The 24452-nt window shown below is 36.1% G+C and overlaps 1 protein-coding gene across 10 annotated transcripts in view; it reads right to left on the bottom strand.

Annotated features, from left to right (window-relative positions):
- The window catches only part of Ttc3 (tetratricopeptide repeat domain 3), a 104195-nt gene that overhangs the window by 49286 nt on the left and 30457 nt on the right, over window positions 1–24452 (bottom strand). For all 10 annotated transcript variants that reach the window (XM_047564526.1, XM_047564519.1, XM_047564520.1 and 7 more), the window contains 12 exons: window positions 23467–23521; window positions 16563–16725; window positions 15579–15624; window positions 14696–14819; window positions 12801–12864; window positions 9621–9681; window positions 9339–9423; window positions 7114–7248; window positions 6361–6441; window positions 4592–4704; window positions 2608–2728; window positions 130–252 (listed from right to left, as the gene is read on the bottom strand). In XM_047564526.1, the coding sequence (XP_047420482.1) occupies window positions 130–252; window positions 2608–2728; window positions 4592–4704; window positions 6361–6441; window positions 7114–7248; window positions 9339–9423; window positions 9621–9681; window positions 12801–12864; window positions 14696–14819; window positions 15579–15624; window positions 16563–16725; window positions 23467–23521 (1171 nt within the window). The remainder of the gene's footprint in view (window positions 1–129; window positions 253–2607; window positions 2729–4591; window positions 4705–6360; window positions 6442–7113; window positions 7249–9338; window positions 9424–9620; window positions 9682–12800; window positions 12865–14695; window positions 14820–15578; window positions 15625–16562; window positions 16726–23466; window positions 23522–24452) is intronic.

The raw sequence follows: 24452 nt of genomic DNA, 5'->3' as shown, positions 1-24452 counted from the left end.
CTAAAGAAGTGCAGGGGAAGGCGCAGGCAAGGTGACAACTTGGGTGCCTCCAATTGCAGAATTTATTCTGGATTCGTTTTAAGGCATGATTTTGCAAGTTAAGTGTTCCACCGTACATTCATTTTTTACCTTAAAGTCTGGATCAGTTATGTATATCTGGATTTTGGAATATCCACGACACTTCTGATAGCAACAAATAGCATCTGGCACTGGAGGGAACCTGCATTCTTCAACAAATTTCTCTAATAGCACCTAAAGCAAAATAAGCAAAACTGATACTGTTACAACACTGATTTGTCAATAAAAAATGCTTGTGATTCCTCTTGCCATCAAAACATTTTCAGCATAGGAATGACTAAATGTTTTTACCAAGTACAAATTATAAGTATACAACTTTTAAAGAATTCCCTTTTAAAAGGAAGCTGAAACTAAGACAGGTAGAGGGAGAAATGAACAAATTTTTGTTTTTAGAATTTCAGAGTCAGAATCAAAATCCTGTCTTCTATTATAATCATCAAAACTGGTTTTGTAACTTACAGCTCTTTGAAATCTTTAAGAATCAAGAGGGGATGGGGCTGGTGTTGTAACTCAGTGGTAGAGCACTGGCTAGCAAGTGTGAAGCACTGAGTTCAATCCTCAGCACCACATAAAATAAATAAATAAATAGAAGTATTGTGTCCATCTATAACTAAAAAAAAATTTAAAAAGGAAGAAGAAGAGGGAAGCCTGGTGTAATGGCACACGTCTGTAATCCCAATGCCTTGGGAGGCTTGAGGCAGGAGGATCACAAGTTCAAGGCCAGTCTTATCAACTTAGACCCTAAGCAACTTCCTGAGACCTTGTCTCAAAATAATATATAAAAGGGCTGGTGATGGCTCAGTGGTAAAATACCCCTGGGTTCACTCCCCAGTACAAAAAAAAAAAAAAAAAAAAAAGAGGAAAGAAGAGAAGTCAAATAATTAAGATAACATAATCCTTAGGACAAACCTGAAAATCTTATGATTCTTCTCTTTCTCAGCGTAACCTGATCTAACATCCTAGCACTCCCATTCATCTGTTTCTGTCAATCTCTGCCAACGTGCTTGTTAATGCTCTAGAGAATTACAAGCCCCCAAGAGACTCAGGTCATGCTTTCAGTATTGGCTTTTTGTTATCAATAACTTGTATACCTCCATCCCAATACAGTATGATGAGAGGAAAATCTAATAATCCCGGTGCTTTATTTTTCTGTAACAGCTTTGTTGATATATAATTGATACACCATAAAACTTACATAAGAGTGCAGTTCAGTGGTTTTTAATATATCCAAAATGTTGTACTACCATCACCAAAATCTAAATTTAGATCATTTTCATTACCCAACAGGGAACTCTATAACCATTAGCAGTTCCTCATCTTTCCCCCACCCAACATCCAGACCCAGGAAATCTATTTTCTGTCTCTGTATATAGATTTGCCTGTTCTGGAGATTTCAAATATACAGAATCATACAATATGTGACCTTTTGTGTCTGGCTTCTTTTATTTAGCACAGAGTTTATAAGGTTCATACATGTTGTGTCATACATCAGTACTTTTTATTTATTTGTTCATCAAATGGACACTTGGGTTGTTTCCCCTTCTGGGCTGTTATGAATTGTGCTGCTGTAAACATTCACGTACAAGTTTTCGTGTGAACATGTTTTCCTTTCTTTGTACAACTCTAGGAGTGGAACTGCTGTGTCACATGGTAATCCTATGTTTAACTATTTGAGGAACTACCAGTCTTCTTTTTCCAAAGCAGCTGTACCCTTTTATATTACAACCAGTAAAGTATGAATGTTATGATATTTCCATACCCTTGCCAACACTTATTATCTACCCACGTCCTCAGAGTGTGAAGTAGTATCTCACTGTGATTTTATTTGCATTTCCTTAATAGTTAATGATTTTGTACTAACTGGTTACCACTATATTTTCTTTGTAGATATGTCTATTCAGGTCCTTTATCTACTTTTTAATTTGATTGTTGTCTTTTTACTATTAACTTGTAAAAGTTGACCCCTAAAGCTTCATACAAAAGCAAGTTCTGGTATATGTAACATAATTTAGTCTTTCCGGAATTGGTAAAGCATCTACATGGCTAGAAATGACACTAAATTTATAATTCAATTCATAAACTCAGGTACTATCTCAATAATGGTAGTGATACAATAAAATAGTAATGTTGTATCTTCCTCTAAGTACAACCTGTATAGTGTCCTGCTTAATAAGGCATGGTCTAAAGTCAGAACGCTGGGACCCAAGTTCCAGCTCTAACACTTCCTTGCTGCTTAACTTTGAGCTCATCACCTTACCTCTCTAAACTTAATCTTCCTCATCTATAAAATGGGAATGATCATACTGCACAATTCACAGGGCTGCTGTAAGGAAAGTGTAATGATGAATGGAAGGTGTGTGACTAGCATCTAGGAAATGTGCATTAAAGGTCCCAGTTTCTCTTTCGGGGAGCAAATGCATGTCAGGAGTGTGGAGAAGAGAACTACTACCCATCTTCCAACAGCTGAATCAATCAACATGGATGGGCATTCATAGCTAGCAAAAAACACTCTCAAAAATAAACTGTTACCTTTATTTTCTCTGGCTGAGACTCTTCAATAATTACATTACTTGTGGGCCAAGTTAACACTCCCGGAAGACGACAAATTAAGGTTTTTGCTTTCTCAAAGTGATTGAGAGCTTCCAGAAATCTAAAATTATAATTAGGAAAAAGAAGATACTGAAGTTATGATGTGATATTTTCATTTACCAAAAGAGTTTCCAAGTCCTCGAGCTTACTGGTAGAAGTACCTTCGATAAATCACCAGATGGAAGTATTCAATGAAAACTAAATTTCCTTTAAATAAAACTAAGGTCTTATTGCTGTCTGCTATTATAGTAAAATAAACTAAATACAACTTTGTCCTGGCCTCTGGTTTTATTATGGTAAGGTGCATGCTAGTCCTTCTAAAACTGCAAATGTTCCATTCAACAAAAGAACACTGAAGTATTGTTTTTTTTGTTTTTTTTTGGGTGCTGGGGATCTAACCCAGGGCCTTGTGCTTACAAGGCAAGCACTCTACCGACTGAGCTATCTCCCCAGCCCCTGAAGTATTGGATTATGAAATTAATGAGGTCTTTATTCTCTTAAGACTAAAAGAGATTCCCTACTTTCTCCAATCTTGAAACTCTTTCCTAATTTAAAAGTTTATTTTTCTGTAAAAATAAAAATAAATAAAATTTAAAATACATAAATAAATAAAACTTTATTTTTGCCTACAAGTATGTTAAGATTCATGCACAGAAAAGCTAGACCACCATCTACCGTAAGACAGTTATCAACAGTACGACTATGAACCAGAAACTGCACATTACAATGCCAAAAAGCAGTGTATTAAATTTTTAGCCCACATCTAATTACTTAGGAATTACTTAGGAATTAAAATGTAAATACCTTTCAACATGGCAAAGACTTTTTAGTTTACCACATCTCCATGATTTTACATATTTACGTTACTTTCCTGGACCTTGTGAATACCAGTATATTACCACTGCATTAAACAAGTATGTCCTAACAATTTACACTATACTTTGAAATTAATTTCATTTGCTATTACTATAAAGGTGATTGCTAAATCCTCATTTCCCTGCAACTACCTGATCCATACAGACTGGCCCAACAGTAACTTAAAGAAGTAAAAGAACTTTCTCTAATCTTCTCTTAAAAATCTACAAAGGAGTTTCTAAGATTGGGTTCCTAAGAGTCTCATAAATCTTCCCCTAAAAAGTGGGATGAAAGGCTGGAGATATATCTCAGTTGGTAGTGGGCTTGCCTCGCATGCACAAGGCCCTGGGTTCAATCCCCAGGACCACCAAAAAAAAAAAAAAGTGATGAAAATATAAGGATAATTAAGTTATGAGTAATATTCAAATCAGCAAACAATTATTTCTTTATCAAGTAACCTGTGTACATTGAGTGCTAGTGATTGCGAACAGAGATTTCTTTTTTAAAGCCCAAGACACAATCCTGTTCCCTAATGGTCATATAGGCAATCTGGGGAGACAAGGTTAAGAGCAATAAAACATTTAGAGAAAAGTTGCATTTTAAACTTGGAATAAGGATTTCTACTATAATAGAAATTCAGAAAGGTTTTTATTCTTAACTCACGATGTATTTGAACATGTATGTAACTTTCATTAAAAAACATTTTCATACAATTTTTTTGAAAGTAAGTGTTTAACCTCAAAATTTATTAAATTACATTATAAAGCATTAATTTATATGAATTCAGTCACCATTTATTGATGAAATATGCAAATGGATATTAAATTCTTCATGTCAAATTACTCTATTACTGACTTTCTAATGAAATTCAAAATTAAGAAGCACCAGGAACTGCACTGACTGGTCTTGCTTTAATAATTGATAATAAGATGCTAGCTCCTCAAAGTAAATCACAATCATAATAGTGTGCCACACATAAGATAACAAAATAATTCCAGAAAAAAGGTCATTATCACATTAAGACTTCAAATGAGTTATCAGCCTGGAACTTAATGTAATTTCTACTGACCTGTTTTTTTTCAAATATACTTTTCCAATTCCACAATAGGCCAAGCAATCAAGTCCCTCATTGGGGTAGTGTTCAATAATCCTTTTAAACTGGTTTTCAGCTTCAGATAATTCCTTTAATAGCAGTGAGAACAGTGATCACTTATGCAAGAAGAGAAATGCTGAAACAGACTTGATCCCAAAATTGATTTCTTTTGTGTAATATGAAAAACAACTGTATATCAAAAGATTCTTATGGCAAAATTATACCCTCTACATTTCATTTTTTTAGAAATTATACAAATTTCATGTGGCTAGTCAGATGAACATATGGAAACTCAGGGATACAACAAATACAACCCTGCTGAAAACACCAGACAACCAATCATATCAACATTTATTTGGTCTATGCTGGCTAACACTGTAACTGATGTAAATGCACAATTACACACACACACACACACACACACACGCACAGTAATCTATATCCTACTAAGTGCTGCTCTCTTAAGAGGTCAGAATTTCACTGATGCTGCCAGTGTTTTGTGGCATGAGACAAAGGTTGTCTTAAAAATAGCCCTTTAGAGGCATTCCAAGAATGTCTGAAACAAGGGCTGGACTGTAATTGACACACACCTTCCTTAAGGATCTATGCTGATGAAAATCTTTTAAATGCATAAATTCTACCACACCTATGTGTTTTTTTTATTAGTCTATTCTACAGTAAATCATGAGCATAATAAACTATTTCTCCAATTCCAATAAGGGAAAACATGACATTTATTATTCTGTCAAGAGAATTAAAATCACGGAGTCCTGTCTCCAATGATACATTAGAAAATAGGATTAGGCATTAATAGAAGACATTCCTTCTGTCACATCAAGAACAAGGAAAATGAACCTCAGGAACTGTGAACTCTCAAAAGTGAGTAAAACATAAAAGTCAACTTTGATCTTAACTAGGTAGTAGTAATTTAGGGTTGAATTTCCATTTTATCAGGAAGTTTAGCGTCCATGTTGGCAGAAAGGATACAATATATTTGAGGTCCTTCTAGAGAACCTCAAAGTTATAACACTGAACAGCACAGATAAGTAAGCATTCTAGGGAAAGCAAAAGAGGAGCATGAGTAATGGGGACCACTAGAGCTCACACCTACATGCAGACTATATGCCCTTAGCAGAGGCCTGCACACTTAGGAATTAATCAAACACCCAAGTACTCACCAAACAGAACTGAGCTATTAGCATGATCACATTTACTTTAGTTTTCTAATAAAACAGCATAACACAAAGTTGAGGTCAAATCCTTTCTAACCTCCCCAGGCCCATTCCCCCTTCCATCAATAAATCTTGTCATTATTGTAAATGTGATGTAGGGCTAGTTGGTGATTAATTTTTAGTTTTACAAAATGCAGAGATATTCATAAACAATACTTGGTATTGATCTACATGGAATTATATGCCAGTGGGATCACCATGTTTGTGTTCTCCAACTTGCTCTTTTCCTTCAACTTTGTTTCTATAGTCTGCCTACCATGATACATTAGATTCTCTACTTTTTATGTAAATAAGTAGATTCCCACTAATTCCCACTAACGCAGGCATAACCTTTTTCTAACAGGAATACAAAATTTTCTTTAAAAAAAAAGTACAAACTATTTAAATTTACTATTTCAGTTTGTCAAGAAAGTACACAGAAGGAAATGAGCCAAGATGGGAAAACAATTTTTATGTATCTTCTAAAACCAATATCCTATTTTAATTGTTTTATTCTTTCTGTTATAATCTTACCTCAGGTTGTCCTATTCCAAGGAGAGAAATGGCAAGTCCATATACTACTAATACATAGTTAATCATGGCCAGGTTTAATTGCTGTCAATAAAAAGGCGTTAGTTAAAAATCTGAACATAAATCTACCAATTTACATCATATTAATCTTCTAGCCACAACAGAAAAACAAGTACAATAACACCACTAATCAGTATAACTGGACTAAAGATCAAATAGAATTAGAAAATATATTTTGCAAAGATAAGCTGTCATATTCCTATCACGGATTTAAAATCCAGAATCAATGTGTCAGAATTCTTTAGGGTGTAGTTCATAATAGATTAGAATAATCTCTAATTAAAGTCATATGCTTTCACATGTATTAGTAACAGATTAAGTAAGCCATTTACTCCCTCACGACTTTGCTTAAGCTACTCATTTACCTAGTTAATACTTTCTTGCTGGATAAAAAGATGCAACTTAAAAGTGAGTCCAAATCCTTGATTTATTAAAAGTCTCCTTTACATAAAAAAAGGCCAGGAGGTTCTAATAAACCCAAACAATGGCCAAGAAGACAATATAAGCATGGATTATATGTTGAGATAATCATAAAATCTGAATTGGGATCATTACATGCACCCCACAACCTAGAGGGGATTTACCCAATCCCAGCCAGATATAAGGTCTATTAATATGAGTTAAAGCCTTGATTTCTTCTAAATTCATCTGAGGTGCACTAGTATTGATAAACAAGTTATGATTTACCAATTTTACCTTTATTTTTTGAGGATCTAAACCATTCAGCAACTCTGTAAAGGCCTGTGCAGCACTGCGGCAACGCTGCTCCAATAAGGCTGTATAGCCGTCTTGAATTAAGCTTCTCAGCATTTTCATTATATTAGCAAAATCCTGCAAAAAGGAAAAAAAAGAAAGAAAAAAATTTTATTTCAATAGTGCAAATCTACAGCTTTTCGATTAAAAATTTATGATGCTAAGTTCATCAGTAACACTTTATAAATGGTAATATATACTTAAATACTCAAACTACCCTTTATTCCTTATATTCCTTTCTCAGCACAGCACTGAAATTTATAAAAGGTACTGTTTCATCATCTTCATTCCAACATGCCTGCTGCTGTCCATGAGAAGCATGATTCATTTTATTCTATACAGGGCTAAGCTTTGCTTACTTTTTCAACAATACTTTGAAGTTTTAACAAAGAATACCAACCATCACTAAATAAATAAATTGTCTGGGACTACAACAATTAGACACATAAGAACTCACAATCTATGTACCCAAAACAATCAGATTGTAACAACTGTCACCCTGCCCTGAAACAAACATTAATTTTAAGCAAGAAATATTTCAATCTTTAACTATTCCTACTTAACATGTACTTAAATATAACCAGAAAAATTTATTGCGAGAAAGTACAATAGGTTAAAAGTAAAAGGAAAAACAAAAACAAAATTGATGTAATATACTCTTAAATAAAGCGAGAAACTCTTTACAAGTTGAATACATATGTACATAAATATTACAATTTGAATTCAGATTTTAGTTACATGGCAATAGCCTTACTTCACAAAAGTTCCATAAATATGATAGAGGCAAGACATTAAAAATCTCATCACTCCTTGCCATACATGTGTACACCAGTCAGAGAACAGAAAGTACTAATCTGAATGTTAAATTCCTCACTGTTCCTAACAATAAAGATCCAAGAGGTACACTGCACACAGAGTTTGCTCACGGATTAACAAAAGATTCCTTACTGTTTCCATCCAGTAAACCAAAGTTTAGGACAACTTTCCCACAAAATATGATGGAAAAGAGCAGTTCTCATATAAATCTGGTTATCCATTACAGTATTTAAAACACAATGATAGCCACATTTTTTTGCAGGGGAGGGTACAGGAATTGAAATCAGGGGCACTCAACCACTGAGCCACATCCCCAGTCCTATTTTCTATTTTATTTAGAGACAGGGTCTCATTGAGTTGCTTAGCACCTCACTTTTGCTGAGGTTGGCTTTGAACTCTCCATCCTCCTGCCTCAGCCTCCTGAGCTGCTGGGATTACGGGCGTGCACCACCACGTCCAGCTAGCCACATTTATTTTAAGATGTGAATTTGAGGTTACAGACCATGATGTGCTGTCCCGTCAATCACTAGTCATTCGCCTTGCATGAACTTGCTCAGTTTTAATCTCCTTTCTTATTCTAGGAACAGATCCACATGGCCTTATAAATTGTTTCCCTCAATATAACATAACACAGGTTATCTGTACTGCAAGTTCCATCAGAGCAGGCTGGGCCACATCAATGCAGACCCCATCTGTCTGCAACCACTGGTGGGGCCCAATAAAACCGTGGAAATAAACAATGGGTTCACAAACAACTATCATAAGTAATATTTTTAACTTCACAGGCTGTTTTTTTTTTAAAGTCCTTTAGGGTTTTTAGAGTCAGTAAAATTAATGTAAAAATACATAATTCAAAAATCTCCAACTGTTAACAAATTCTAAAACTGCTTTTAGTCAAATGATTAGAAATGTGTTTCAGACCTTTGTAAGGTATGTTACATAGACTTAAATGATTAATTGAATTTTAAATGACCCATAAATTTTGAAGTAAGTACCCTATTCCATAAGGTACATTTTTCATCACCAAACAAAGAAAAAGAATTTACCGAGTTTATTATGAGAGTGGGCATAATGCACGTGTTTAAATCTTTTTAAATTATCCAAATCTTTGAAAAATATTTAGTTATATTTCTATTAAATCTTTGACGAGCAATTCTACAGTACATTGGTTAAATCTCTGGGTAACGATTTTCAAATTAGTATTTAAATTAGTGATAGTCTGATTTCTTAGCGAGCATATATTAATTTATGACCAGAAGTTTTTTCATGTGAAAAATGGTTTGTTCAAACCTTTTTTCTTTTCTTTCTTTTTTTTTTTTCCCTGTTTCTACTGGAAAAGTTTTCTTTGTTACCTGGTGTGCAGCTCTGGAAGATTTAGAAAACTGTTTCTCCAAGATGTTTTTCAAATCAACTGGTAAAGTCAACTGTGAACTAGAACTAAAAGAGAAAAAGCATGTTTTGAATTTTAAAATAAAACAGTCCCAATTATATAAAGAAAAAATACTGAGTAAATGGAGAGTCACATGTGAGTTCCTAAGTAGAAATATTACGAAGACATTGATTCCCCCAAATTACTCTCTAAATCCAAAGCAATTCAATTAAAGTCCCTATAAAATTAGAGAAAAAAAAAATACCTGAATTTCTCTGATTCATTGTTTCGGGATTTTTGTTTTCCTTTATGTTTTGGAGGCTGACCTGTGAATACAAAAGCATTTGTTCTTGAAATCCATACAAGAGAAACCATAAGCCTGAGAGCAAAACAATAAAAATATGTAAATTAGAATAAGAAATCCAAAGAAGCAATATTGTATGTGAGTATAATTACAACAAGTAAGCCAGAAAGGAAGGTATTGATGATGCTATTCTATGTATGATGTAAAACTATTATAAAGATATTTTAAATTTTATTTTTTAGGCTATTCTCAGGCAGTTTACAATCAGATAGGAAGAAAGGACACACTCCTTTAGTAACAAAGATAAGAAAAAACTGTGTCACTAATGACACATTAATTCCACAGCCAGTAACTCCTCTCCTAACTCACAGAAGGGAAAAATGACCTACCTCGGCCAGAGTGGTTGGGGAAGGTGTTGGTGAGGACGCAGCCTTTGTTTGGTTTTGAGATGAAGAATTTGGATAGACTGGTTGGAACCCAAGAGTAGAGTTCATTCTAGAAATACTATGTAAACCTGTACAATCCCAAGAGCTCTACCAAGACGGAAGGCTGGAAAATGGCTGCGAAGGCAGGCTGGGTGACACCCCGGGTCACCAGCCCAGCCCTTATCACACTGGTAGGAGTACAAGCCTTTGCCTCTTTTGCAGCAGGAGAGGGACATGTTTGAAGCTATGTAGAAGAGTGAGTACGGCAGGAGGGGCAAAGTGTATGTGCTAGGTTTGTGGGGACACCACGGAGACAATCAAGGTCAATGGAATAAGGAGGGTGGAGCCGAAACTGGCTTCTCAGAAACGACAGGCACAAGAGATTTCTGCTTTGTGGCACTGGGCAAAAATATTCAACCCTAATCTGGGGACCTCAAGTTCTTTTTCTAAACACGGATGCTGACGGGTGGACGGTATTTAAATGTGCTGTCTGCTAATAATGGTCTGAGAAATATTAACAAATTAAAAGCTGACTTTCAAAAAAAGTTTAATCCTCAAAGATGTTTCACACACTGTTGGAATCACAACAGATTAAGACAAACACCTAAATTTCCCATTCTCTGTCAGCACACTGATGTGCTAGCCAAATACAAGTGCTCAGCACTAAGGGGTTCGATATGTGGAACTGGACCCCAGAGCAGACAAAACGCAGGTAGTAAAAGATAGAAATGGCTACTAGAAGCACAGCCATTCAAAGGAAAACAAACAAGAGAAAGGAAAGAGGGCAACAGGGTATCACTAACTGTCAAGCCAACAATTCACCTCAATAACCCTGAAAGGTACAATATATGAAAGCTTAAGATAAACAACTATTGGGTATACAACCTTAAGCCAATTAAAAAAAAAATCTCTATTTCCTTAAACTCTTGTTCGAAAAAGCAGAGAAGCATGTAATCCACTTTAGAAAGATTTTCCTCAAAACTAAAACTAAAGAGGAATTAGCCAAAAGCATTCTTATGGGCTGAATGTATTGCCCCAAGATTTGTTATGCTGGAAATCTAATCCCCAAGATAATGTTGTTAGGAGGTGGGATTTTGAGGAGGGGATTAGGTCATGGGTAGAGACTTCATAAAGGAATTACTGCCTTTATAAGAAGAGGCCCCAGGAGATGTCTCAATCTTTCTACCATGTGAGGACACAGCAAAAAGATAGCCATCTATTGCTGGGCAAAGTGGTGTACCCTGTAATCCTAGCAACTCTGGAGGTTAGGGCAGGAGGATCCCAAGTTCAATGTCAGCCTCAATAACTTAGCAAGACCCTTTCTCGAAATAAAAAAAAAAAAAGGGTTGGGGATGCAGCTCAGTGGTAAAGTCCCCTGGGTCAATTCCCAGTATGTATTTAAAAAAAAAAAAAAAAAAAAGATAGCCATCAATTACATCTATTAACCAGGAAAAGAGGCCTCGTCAGATATCAAAGCCACTGGTACCACAATATTGGCGCCTAGAGAAATATGAAAATTGAATGTGTGTTGTTTATAAGCTACCCAGTTTATGGTATTTTTTTTACAGTAGTCCCAATAGACTAAAACAGGCATCCCCCCTCTCTCTCTCTGGGTTCTTTTTTTTGGTGCCAGGGATTGAACTCAGGGGTCCTTAACCAGTGAGCTACATCCCCAGTCCTTTTTAATTTTTTAAATTCAGAGACAGGGTCTCATTAAGTTGATTAGGGCCTTGCTGAGTTGCTGTGGCTGGCTTTGAACTTGCGCTCCTCCTGCTGCCTCCCAAGCTGCCGGGATTACAGGTGTGCACCACCACACCAAGCAACAGGCATCCGTTCTCAACAGGAGTGATATTACCCCCAATACAATGAAAATTCAGTTGTTGGGAGATGAAAAAGCCTAGTTCTTTTTATATATAAAGCACGGATGTGTTATTGTATGTAAAAAGACAAACAGTACATATGGTATTAAAAATTTCAGAGGGAGACCAATTGGGGGGAAAAATTTCAAAAAAGGTTCCTGGGGTTAAGGAAGGGGAGATAATAATGAAAAACTTTCCATAACAAGAAACAAAGGAGGCCCAAAGGTGAGTGACACATCAAGAAATCCTATGTGCTTAAATGTTCCTTCCCATTCTTCTTATTGAAGTACCAAAATTAAATGTATTAAGTAGTATGAAAATAGACTGAGCATTGATTTCAAATATTCAATGTTTTCTTAACATAGAAGCTGCTATGCTTAGGCTGAGTGTTCCCCAAAAGTCCATGTGCAAAGCCTTAGTTGCCAGGGTGGCAATATTAGGAGGTGCTGTGGAACCTTTAAAGAAGTTCTTTAGATCACTGGGAAATGTGCTTGAAGGGATTGAATGTAGAAGCCTGGTCTTCTCTCTCTCCACTTCCTGGCTCAAGATGTGAGCAGTCTGCTCCACCACACTTTCCCTGCCACTGCCATCCACTGCCCTCACCAGCACTGAGCCAACACAGGCACCACACCTTTGAACCTCCAGAACTGTGAGCCAAATATACCTCTCTTCATGTCATAGCTAGCCTTTGCCAAGTATTTCATTATAGTGATGAAAAGCTGACTAATACAGAAGGATTATAAAGTAAAAGGAGAACAAGAGCAAATATAAATGAGGGCTTGTACAAATTTTAGGGCATAAAGTTTAGGCAATACTACATTAACTCAGCAATAATTTATATAAGGAAAAATACTCACTTGGTGGTGGTAAAAATTCAGGATGACAGTCACAATCATCTACGTTCAAAGCCTCATCTACCACCTGCCCATGAAAATAAAACTAGTGAGACTGTAAAAAATAATATAGCCATTTCAGTTAAATCAATCCTCAGCATTTATCAAAGAACTAAAGTCAATATACTATAGTGATCATGCATATTCATATTTATAGCAGCACAGTTCACAACAGCCAAACTGTAGAACCAGTCTAGGTGCCCATCAATGGATGAACAGATTAAGAAAATGTGATATATACACACATGGAGTTTTACTCAGGTATAAAGAAGAACGAAATTGTGTCATTTGCAGGAAAATGGATGGAACTTGAGAGCATTAAGTGAAATAAGCCAGACTCAGAAAGTGATAGGTCATATGTTCTCTCTCACACATGGAAGCAAGAGAAAAAATAAGGAAAAAAAGAGGACCAGCTTCATGAAAAAAGAAGGGAGTCCAGTAGTGGAGAGAGACCAGGGCAGAGGGAGAGGAAGTACTGGGGAATAAAATGGACCAAACTGTTATGTGCATGTATGAGTATGTAACAATGGATCCCACTATGATATATAATTATAATGCACAATTAAAAAATAATAAGAATTCAATGGCTATGTAACAATATGATAGAATTCACTCAAGCGCCTAAAACACACATCTAATTACCAAATCTAAATGTATAAGCAAGCAAACATAACTAATGACCATAGATCAAGACAAGTGACAAATTCTTGAATGACAATTCTATGTCTGATGCCTAGAAAGATGTTGCACATGGCAGCTATTCAACAATGACTGTACTAAATTAATATTACCATTTTTTTCCTATGCTCTTCTCCCTAAATTAATACAGCCTCTTGGAGATTTTCAATATTATCAACAAAAGAACTCTACAGTATGTTAAAAAGTTCCTTTCAATGCCCACCACCCACCAATGCCAAAACACCATGTTTTCCTTCCCCAAACCCTGAAGAGAAATATAATATGGGCCTGGTGATAGCTACTGAGTGCTGTATGTGTACCACAGGTGGAGGAAAGCTCAGACACATCTATTTGGGACACCTGAACTCAGGGGCAGGGTAGAAGCTTTAGTGGTGCTCTGAAGGAACATCAGACCAAGATTTCTGTTGAGCACAGCCATGAATCAAGGGGCCATGATCACTGTTGTCAAGGCAACAGAAGCTGTAGATACCCCCTGGGCAGAGGTGGGGAAGGAGCACCTCCTAGGCACCCCAGCATAGCACAAGTCAGGTGGCGAGCTGCTACAGTGCCAGGCCACAAACAGACTGCAAAACAGAAAAGGGAGGAAAAGACAAAACACTGGGAGGGGCAGAAGTGACTTGGCCATGGGACCCCACTGTCACGCATTCCCGAGATTGGTTGGGTGACCTAAAAGGAGGGCATAAAAATGGACTAAGTGGCAAAATGATATCTAGAAAAAATACTTTTAATATACGTAAATACAACCGGGCATGATGGCACATGCCTATAATCCCAGCAACTTGGGAGGCTAAGGCAGGGGGATGGCAAATTCAAAGCCAGCCTCAGCAACTTAGAAAGGCCCAAAACAAAAAAATAAAAAATAAAAAGGGCTGGAGATGTGCTTAACTCAGTGGTAAGCACCCCTAGGTTCAATCCCCAGCACCAAAAAAAGATATGTAAACATGATTTCAAATGAAATTCTGTGACTTTGAAATATTATTTTATGTAGTTGTATGAGGTAGACAGGTTGTTCATTAAAAAAGGAATACTTTTCTTGATCTCAACAGGTAAAAAGAGGGTTCATATCACCAAAAGGGCTGGTTTCCACTATCACCAAAATGTTACTAGAAAAATGAGACTATTTTTACCTGAAATAATTTTAAGTTTTTAACTGAGCTTACCTTTAGATTCTGATTACCACCGTTTGCCATCTCGTGGTTAGTTTTTCTGAAATCTCTTTCCGTCTCCACAAAGTTAAGTGAAGTACTAAAAGCAGGTGCTGATAAATTCCTAGGTATATAGGCCCTAAAATGGGATAAAAGGAATGATCCCTTTATTCCTACTAATTAATATGCACTTTTAAAAGTTATCCTTCAAAACAAACAGGTTTCAGTAATTAGTCTTTCTTCCTTGAAAGCAAGGTACAACAGTTTTGAAAAGATTCTCTACTTCTCAGATGAGCCTTTATACATAAGTAGTATTTAAAACCAGTTCAAGACTAGTATTCTGTGTTCTAAAATTAAAGTAAATAAGTTTTCCTGTTTCCCATGTAACAGCTTAACCATCCTGTGCACTTATGCAAGGGAGAAAGGTTTAATCTATTTTAATTGCCAAATAAGCAAATGTAGAATCCTGGCTATTTATTTTCTTATAAGCATTCTTAAATTGATTTGTAATCTTTGAAAAGTACCAGGAGGCTGGGGTGATGTTTCCAGGACAAAAAGGAAGGGCATGAGGCACAGGCTGTGTACAAGCTCTCTGCTGCCAAATCCTCATGACCAACTGTTCCCCTTCAAGCACAATTCAAATTAACGTTCCACTCCTCTTTTCTCACTAGCTTAGACTACGAATCATCCAAATGACTCAATAAAATAAATCTGACAACTTACAGGTCACCTGATCTTTTGTGTGCAATCACACACACCCAAAAATATCCTTCTTTTTCTTCCATCCCTAACTTTACTATGATTGCCATTAGTTTTTAAAATGACAAACACAAGTGATTCTTAAGTTCACAGGACAAAATCATTCCAAGTAGTAGCTACTGATCTGATATTAACTCACCTGCTTTCATAAAAAGCTTTAATTGGATTCTTATTTGGTGTTCGACCTATAAAAGTCAATCACACACACACACAGAATAATCAATGGATTGGCAACACAGACTTCAAAAGATTTTCAAATTTCCTTTAAGCTGAGAGTTAAGAACATCAAACAACTTTAGAAAGTTGAAAAATAAATCTAAACAATTTTACAATTCTAGATGTCAGTAATTTTAGGATGGTGTCAACAAACTGCTGCACACCGTGTCCGACATCCCATTGCATGTGATTATTGACAAGATGACAGCAATACATAGATTTGAATCAGAGATGGTACCTGTCTTCAAGGAGCTCACAATCTAAGAGTCATGTTATGCTGGATGACAACATCTAATAGTGACAGAATTGCTCAGCTCAGCTCCATAGACACTGAATACCCAAAGAAGAAAAAAAAAGGAAAGACCTGGACACTCAAAGTGTAGAGTAAGGAAATTTCAAGCACTGAGAAAGAAAAATGTGTAAGGACAGAAAACAGGATTGAAGAATGGAAATCTAGAAGTCCTAACCTGCACAGCCAACTTCTGATTATAGATGTTCAATATGCTACAGAATTATTTGCAAACTTGGTGCAAATTAAGCAAGTCTACTGAAGGGCCTTTTCTTTAAGAAATAACTTAAATGATGAAAAGTTTTAAACAATTTCCTTTCAAAAGCATTTATTTTACTCAAAATTTCTGAAAAGAATTTTTTTCTATAGAAGAATAATTAATAACTTGGTTGCTGGCTGTTTCAAATAAAAATACAAATCATGTATAATTATCTAATGAAACATATTACTAATTCTACACAGAAAGATATAGAAAACTTAAGTAACTTGAAGATAACATAACAAAATAAGCACAAATCATCTGAGAACTGATTTATGATCCTCCATTAATCCAAGAAACCCACCTTTGAAAGTTTAAAGGGAATTCGATTGTAACCAAAAGAATCTTAGGTGAAATACCTTGTAGGTCTTCTATTTGTTTTTGTAACTTTACATGCTGCTGAATTAGATCCTTGATTCCCTCAGGGTCATTTTTACAGAGTTTTTGAGCTTTTATGTTTGCTTGTAGGGCCCAGTCATATTCCCCCAGCATAGAAAGAGCAGCACAATAACGATAATGACCCTGTTCCAAAAAGATAAATTTAATTTTTTCTCAAAAATATGCTTAAATTAAATAATAGGTAAGGAAAAATATTGTTTGAAAATGGATTAATTAAAATGTTAGATTAGGCCCCTATCAATGAAAAATAAATAAAATTTTAACACCTCAAGAAATAAACTGTCTAATGAACTAAGTGAAATGTTATGAATAGGCAAATAATTTTTAACAATTAACTAAAGATCAATATTGTTGCTTAAGAGATTTTTGTACCCCAGCAAAATATTTAACTTCTGTTATATTTTACTAATAAAGTATAAAATACAGTATTTTGTGCCAAAAAAGTATAAAGTTCATTATAAGAAACAATTTAAAAAATAATACTTTAAGGCAATACTATTCTCCTAATTATGACATGCCCTACACTTTGGAAATCAAGACTTGAGAGGCTGGAAGGAGCAACCAGCTTGGGCAGTACCTCCAAAAAGCACAGGCACAAATAAGGGGTACAGTCAGGCTAGCTCCTCTCTCCATCTCTCCCCTTCAACCAGCTTTTAATTATTTTATCTACAAGTGTAGTTCCTAGCTTTAAGAAAAAGTCCAAAAGTCGCTGACTTTACTCTTAATTCAAATGGTAAGGTTTTGGGTTTTTGTTTTTGATTTTTGCTATAGAACCCAAATCCTTACTGATGTCAACATCGGGAAATTCATTATATCTAACATTAACTTTTTAGTCTAGAAAGCTAATAATACCAAACCTGGGCTAATTTAACTACACGGCTCCTAGTTATACACAAATCAAACTTCCATTTTAGGCACAGCGTCTCCACTAAACAGATGATCTAGCAGAGAAACACACCAAAACCTGGCCTCAAGTCATCACTGGAAACAAACTAGAAAACAGTGATTTTATGACACCTCGTCTACATCTCTTTCCTACTTACTACACATTTTACAAAGAACATTCTGATTTGATGAGAATCCAGGAGAAAACATAACATCAAAAATAAGTGACCCCTTTAAAAAAGAGTAGCTTTTCACTAAAGACCATGGGGCATATTTATTCTTGTGGACCTATGAATTCTAAAGACTTTTAGCCAGAATATTTAGGCTTAGATCAAAGAACTCAATTCAGATTGTACTTCATTAAACTCTGCTTTTCCTTAGAGGGTAGAAGTCCTGTTTTCTGACACCTGCAGTATAAGAAGATAAAGAGATCTCTCAAATACACTAAAAGGTGAAAATCCTGCCACTAGACATTTGTCAACTTCGATATTCAGATATCTACGTTTAAAAAAATAAAAGTTAGAATAGAAAATAGTGTTAGATCATAAACCATACCTGCTATATTTACAATGAATACTTTTTCTTTTCTCCCTACTATTCTCACCCCCTACTGGATCTTTTCCTCTAGACCCTATATAACTTCTGCTGGTTGAGAAAGGGGTGTATCCAGCTCCCTGTGCTGAAGCTGAATGAAGCTCAGATTAAAGTATCTCAATTTCTTGAACCCAATTACCATAAAAAGTTGTGTTCTTCTTTGACCCTCACATTCTCTATCATACATGAATATCTGTTACTGTGTGTTGGCCTAGCATTCCCTCGCCCAGGGGTGTGCATTTCCCACTCCTCATAGCCATGGCATGGCAGTACCATCAATCCTAGTGCTCCATCCCAACAAGGATTAACAAGGAGAAGGCATGGCTAGGACCGAGGAGACTTGTCAATAGAAATGTACCACTTCCCAGGCCACTATGATTGATCCAAGCGGGGGCACATGCCTCAATCAGACTCAGCCTGAGCCCTAAGGCTTATTCTACAGATACTGTCAGGGGTTTCTTTTCTCATTGGAATGAACAGTTATGAAGGATATTGGTTTGGGGCTCCCATTACATGGTAAAAGTCTTTTAAATAAATTCACGAGGGCCTATGCTTAAACTTCTTCTTCTGGCCAAGATAGAGTAACAATGACCAGATTTACCTTCCTACCCAAATGAATTTAAAAAACATAAAAGATATGAATCCCTGGCTTGTAAGACAGTAGACACTGAGCAACAAAACTGAGTAATACTTGAGAAAAGAGAAACACAAAAAGGAAGACTTAAGATTGTTCCAGCTTACTGAGAAAAGAGTTTCTAAACCTCAGCACAGGAAAAAGTCACCCAGGCAGAGAATGGCAGTCTCTCTCAGTTAAGGAGATAGAAGTGGGAGGCAGGACCAAGGCAGCTTGAGTTCATGAAGCAGAGGACCAGAGAGGGGAGAGCTGCAGAGAACTTCAGAGGGTCCTCGCTGGTCTTCAGCTGAGCACTGTCAGCACAAGCCTGTGGGGCAGCAACCCCAGACCAGGGAAAGAGCTATCAGAAAGGCTAAGAGTATGAGTCGGACTCACACAGAACTGGGTAGGCCTGCTGTACCCACAAACCTGAGTGGAAAATGCCAGCATTCAAGGAGCATAAGTACTCAGAAAGTTTTGCCTCAGTAGTGGGCAAAAAGTTAGCCTTAGGTTAATGCTACTACGGCCCCACATAACAGCTTAAAAGAAGATTCCAAAACACCAAACTGCTTCTGCGTAATTTTACTGCAACCCAAAACAAAGCTCAAGGGTATTCACAGAAAAAGATAGGCCACACCAAACAAAGTAACATTCACAATACTTGGTTTCCAATTAAAAATTACCAGGTATGCAAAGAAGGAAAATGTGTCCAATAATGAGAAAAATCAATCAACTGGAAGCTCATAAATGACACAGATGATGGAATTAGTAGACAAGAACATTAAAACAGTTGCTATAACCGTATTCCATGTTGTAAAAGCTAAAGGAAAGATTGCACATAAATATTAAGACATGAAATATATGAGACCCCATTTAATTTCTAGAGATTAAAGTATTTAAGATGAAAAATACATTGAATTTTGAAAGGCAGATCAGACATTGTAGAAGAAAATATCCATGAATTTGAGAATACAGAAAAAAAACCTTTGTAAAATCAAACAGAAAAGAGAAAAAAAGACTAAATATGAAACTGACAAACAGGGAGACACAGCTGAGAAATAGAAAGAAGGACATGGACAGCCCAAACATGACTGAAGTCCACCCTAGACTTCTCAGTCACAATAGCCTACAAACTCTTTTCTACTTACACCAAATCTGAGTGAGGTTTCTGTCATTCACAAACAAGAATCCTAACATACTCTTCAGAACTAAGTTTCTTGAGGACATTAGTGTGTCTATTGTTTTGTATCCTGTAAACCATACAGCAAAAAACAATACACACAGAAATGTTAACAAATCTCAACATGGTATGCCATAAAATTTCTCACTCTTTAAAGCACAACGACTCAACCTCTCTAAAGCCTGAAAGTAACTCTAAAGACAGGTGACCTTCTAGGAATCTCCCCTATGAGGAAAGAGGGAAGCAAAAAGGGCCCCTCCGCACACCGACAGAGAGAATACCTGCGTCTACTGGCTTACACCTTACAGCTATGGCTCCACAGACTCAGGCTCACACTGAATTCTAAAGCAAAAGAATTATTAGAAAAGTAAAGAATGCACCCCGCGTGCTCTCTTTTTTTTATTGGGGTACTAGGAATTTAACCCAGAGGGGCTTAAATATTGAGCCACATTCTCAGCCCTTTTTTTAATTTATAATTTTGAGACAGAGTCTTGCTAAGTTGCTAAGGCTGGCCTGGAACTTGTGATCCTTTTGTCTCAGCCTTCCGACTCTCTGGGATCAGAGGTATGTGCCACTGTGCCTGGCTGCATGCTCTACTTTTGCTTCTAAGCTAAAAATATTTTTTAATGAGGATTGCTATCTGGTAAAATAAAAGGACAAGCAGCTTACATATGTAATTACTGAATTTTGTGAATACTTAACTAGTGGATGTATTTTTTTAATCTACATAAATCTTTTTGCAATCATATGACCTATCATAAAACAATCCAACTTAAAAAATTAGCAAATATTTTGTCTGAGAAACCAAATCAGGAATATTCTTCGAAAGTCTTCAAAATAATTTAGAAAGCTTTAATATTCTTTCCCAAATTTGATAATAAGTTAAAATTTGCAAGAGTTATCTCTGGAAAACCAGTATCATAGTCTGGGTTTCAGTATTCAGAATACTATCATTCATTTGTTCTACAAACACTTATAGAGTACCCGCCAGATGCCAGGTGTAGTCGTCAGCAAATCTATTTCAAGCAAAAGAATGATTCATAATGGAAATACCAATGAATTTATCACCCACTAACACAAGTACCATTCACTTTTGTCTTTCACTTACAATGACACTTTGAAAAGTCACTTTATGCCTGTCTGTTGGACTCAATTTCTTCATGCATAAAATTAGACATTTAAAAAATTACTCAAAAATTTGCATGCAGAAGTCCACCTGGAAAACTCTACCATCTCACCACTAGATACACTCCTACGCTGCCTGAATCTTAACTTTAGGGGAAGGTAAGAACATCTTTAAAGGTCCCCAGCCTGAATCTTTCTTTTTTCTTCACACCCTTCTTTACTTTCTCTTTTTTATCATATGCAATTTATAATATAAAGAAAAAAAAAACAATTTTAACAACACTAAACAAAATAAAATTAACTCCTCCAATAAACCTAATGAAGTCTATCTGCAAAGCAGTAATGGAAGTAATGGATGAGATGAGTAGGGCTCTAAGGTCCTACTCACTGTAATTTTTTTCTTAACTATGTAAAATCAGAAATACAGTATAAAAGACATGAGTTTTTGTGTGTCTTATTTTGAATCTTCACTTTTTAAAACTTTTTGAATATTTTTACAAATTGGAAAAATACAGAGACTAATGTAACAAATGCCCAGAATTTTTCTTTAAAACACTTATAATGTTATAACATGTTATATTTGCTTCAGAAATGAAATGATACCAATATGGCTGCTTTGGAATCTCTTCAATCTCCCTTCTCTCCCTCAATGCCCAGAAGTAAACACTGGGATTCTTCCAGCCTATGTTGTGCTTTTATTGATTTTTTCACTTAATGTTGTTTTTTAATTCCACAAATGCTGACATGCCAGTCAACTACAATCTAACAATTGACTATTCATTTACTAAGTCACCAAATACTCCTTCTGAGTGCCTGCTATGAACCAGACAACTTGTCAGACAGTACAGATTCAAGAGCAAACCAAACAGACCAAAAAGCCTTTCCTCATAGAGCCCACATTACACTGGAAGTTACAATAAACAATATAACTTAAATAGTGTACAGTATTTAATAATATGCCAAATGCTAAGAGGAAAAAATGGGAAAGAAGATAGGAAATGTACAAAAGGGGCAGGGTTGGCATTTTAATAAGGTGGCCAGGGAAAGTTTCACTGAGAAAAGGATGTTCAGTAAAGAATGAAAGGAAATAAGGGAGCTAGCAAATGTTCTGGGGGAAAGTGTTTGAAGCAGAGGAAAGAGCAAGCACAGAGTGAAATGGGCCTGGCCAGTATGAGCAACAGTGAGGAGCCCAGGGGCCAATTCAGAGTGAACCAGAGACAGAAGAAGGAAGGAGGTTAGAGGAATAAAGGGTGTTCAAGACGCGGACAGGTCAGACAGATCAGAGTAATAACCTTGATCAAGTAAAAATACCACATTCATCCACTGCTTTATCAATGGACATTTAAGTATTTGAGAGTTGATGCAATTAAAACAAGGCTACAATGATCAATGCTGCATACATAAGAAATTTTCTAGTTTTACACATGTAAAATAGAGTAATTATTAGTGTAAAATCAAGTAATTATGGGTGTGCACACAGGGTGCTCTCCAAGTTGGTTTTAAGCAATTCACACCCCCGTCAGTTTATAGAGGGTTCCTGTTACTACACATTCAGAACCAACACTCTGGACCCTCAGTCTCTTTAATTTTTGCCAATCTGAGGGATCCCAACAAGACTGCTTTGTTTTATTTACTCATCTACAGGTGGGTCTCTCTCTTAGAGGCTCTCTACTTTTCTCTATTGGTTTCATTTTTCTATCTTTGCACCAATACCTCACAATTTTAATTACTAGGAAACAGAGTATAAGTTTTTTATTTCTACTTAGCCATTCAGGATTTCTCATGTGAAATTATTTGCTTCACTGGCCCATTTTCTACTGGCTTTCTTATTTATTCTAGGAGTTCTCTGCATATTCTCACTATAAATCCTATCAATTATATATAAATCCTATTAGTTATATAAACTATTGATGGACAAATGATCTCCTCCCTACTCTTTTCATTCATGACTTTTGAAGTACATAAATTTTTAAGTAGGATATAGAAAATTATATCAATGTGGCTTATTTCACTGCTGATTTGTGCACTGTGTGTTACTTAAGAAATCCTAAGCTGGGGTGCTGCTCAGAGGTAGAGTATATGCTAGCATGAGGGAGGCCCTGGGTTCTATTTCTGGCACCAAAAAAAGAAAGAAAGAAAGAAATCCTTTCTTACAGTTCCTTCAAAGTTTTAAAGTTTCATTTCTCACAGTTAGGCACATCCATCACTAGCAGATGTTACCTCTCAATTGCTAAGATCCCCTCTACGATCTCAGGATACCCCAGGCAGGCGCACACACTCTCTCTGCCTCTCACAGCTACCACCCAATCCCCATACTGATAGTGGAACTGAAAAGTCCCTTTTCCTATTCTTCAGCGCTCCATAATTTCATTCGGCATTTTTACATATGAATACACATCCCATATATCAACTGTCACAAAAATGTATGGTATTACTTGCTCAATGTAAAAATACAAAAGAAACCTACCTTTGGCCAAGTGCTCTTCAGAATAATGGCTCTCTTTCCATCACCAAGTGCATTTCTAAAGAGAAAAAGAAGAAATAAAATATTTAAATATTTTCATTCTTCTTTTGTAAAAGTACTATATGTTGCATAGCTATTTGTATGTTCTGAATTTTCCATGTATACCATCTAGTCAAATAATTTTTAAAAATCCACATAATATATGTCCATTATAGGAAATTTGGAAAATACAGAAAAGTAAAACAAAGGGAAAAAGTCATCCAGAGTCACAATCACAACAACCTAGGAATAAGTACTCTCAGCATTTCTGGAGTATTTCCTGAATCTATCTTTATCAGCATCTTACCTATGTATAACTAAAAATCTGTATATTTTTGTGCACCAATTTTGCCTTTCAGTAAGACTTCTGAAAGACAAAATTCTAACTCCCAGGTTTTTCCACACAACATGTCAGCTCAGCTATACAGAACAGAGTGTGGCTGCCTGGACAGGAGGGCAGAGTTAAATCCAATTAAACTGCTAACTCTCTAGGAGCCTTTGGAAAGTCATTAGTTTCCTGGACCCACCTTCTCAACTGTAAAGTGAGGAAAACTCCTCTTTCTACTCTAGCTGGTGTGAGGTAGATGGTTAAGTTAGAAAATGTAAACTGTCAAGTACTAATATGCATACTTAGCCTCCCAGTTGCCTGGCTTCCTTATCTTCAACAACCACCTCCCACACCTCAACTCAGCCACCCACCACTGCACCCTCTGACAGAACATAGCATCACTCAGAACCATCCAAACTCCTAAATCCACTTGTGAGGGCAGCCAGCTCTTACTGGTTAAACTATTTCCTACTATCTTCTCAGGGGGTCCAACTCATCGACTTGCCCACTATCCCTTTTTCCTATTCCCCTATTTATCTAGTTTAAAATTCACTGGTTTATCATTTCATATTCACACATATTAATTCATTATTCTTAAAGAGAGATTAGAAGAATAAAACTA

The sequence above is a fragment of the Sciurus carolinensis genome, chromosome 9 (assembly GCF_902686445.1).
Source record: "Sciurus carolinensis chromosome 9, mSciCar1.2, whole genome shotgun sequence".
Taxonomy (NCBI): Eukaryota; Metazoa; Chordata; class Mammalia; order Rodentia; family Sciuridae; genus Sciurus; species Sciurus carolinensis.
Note: the sequence above shows the minus strand (reverse complement) of the source record. Positions and strands in the feature narration are given on the sequence as shown.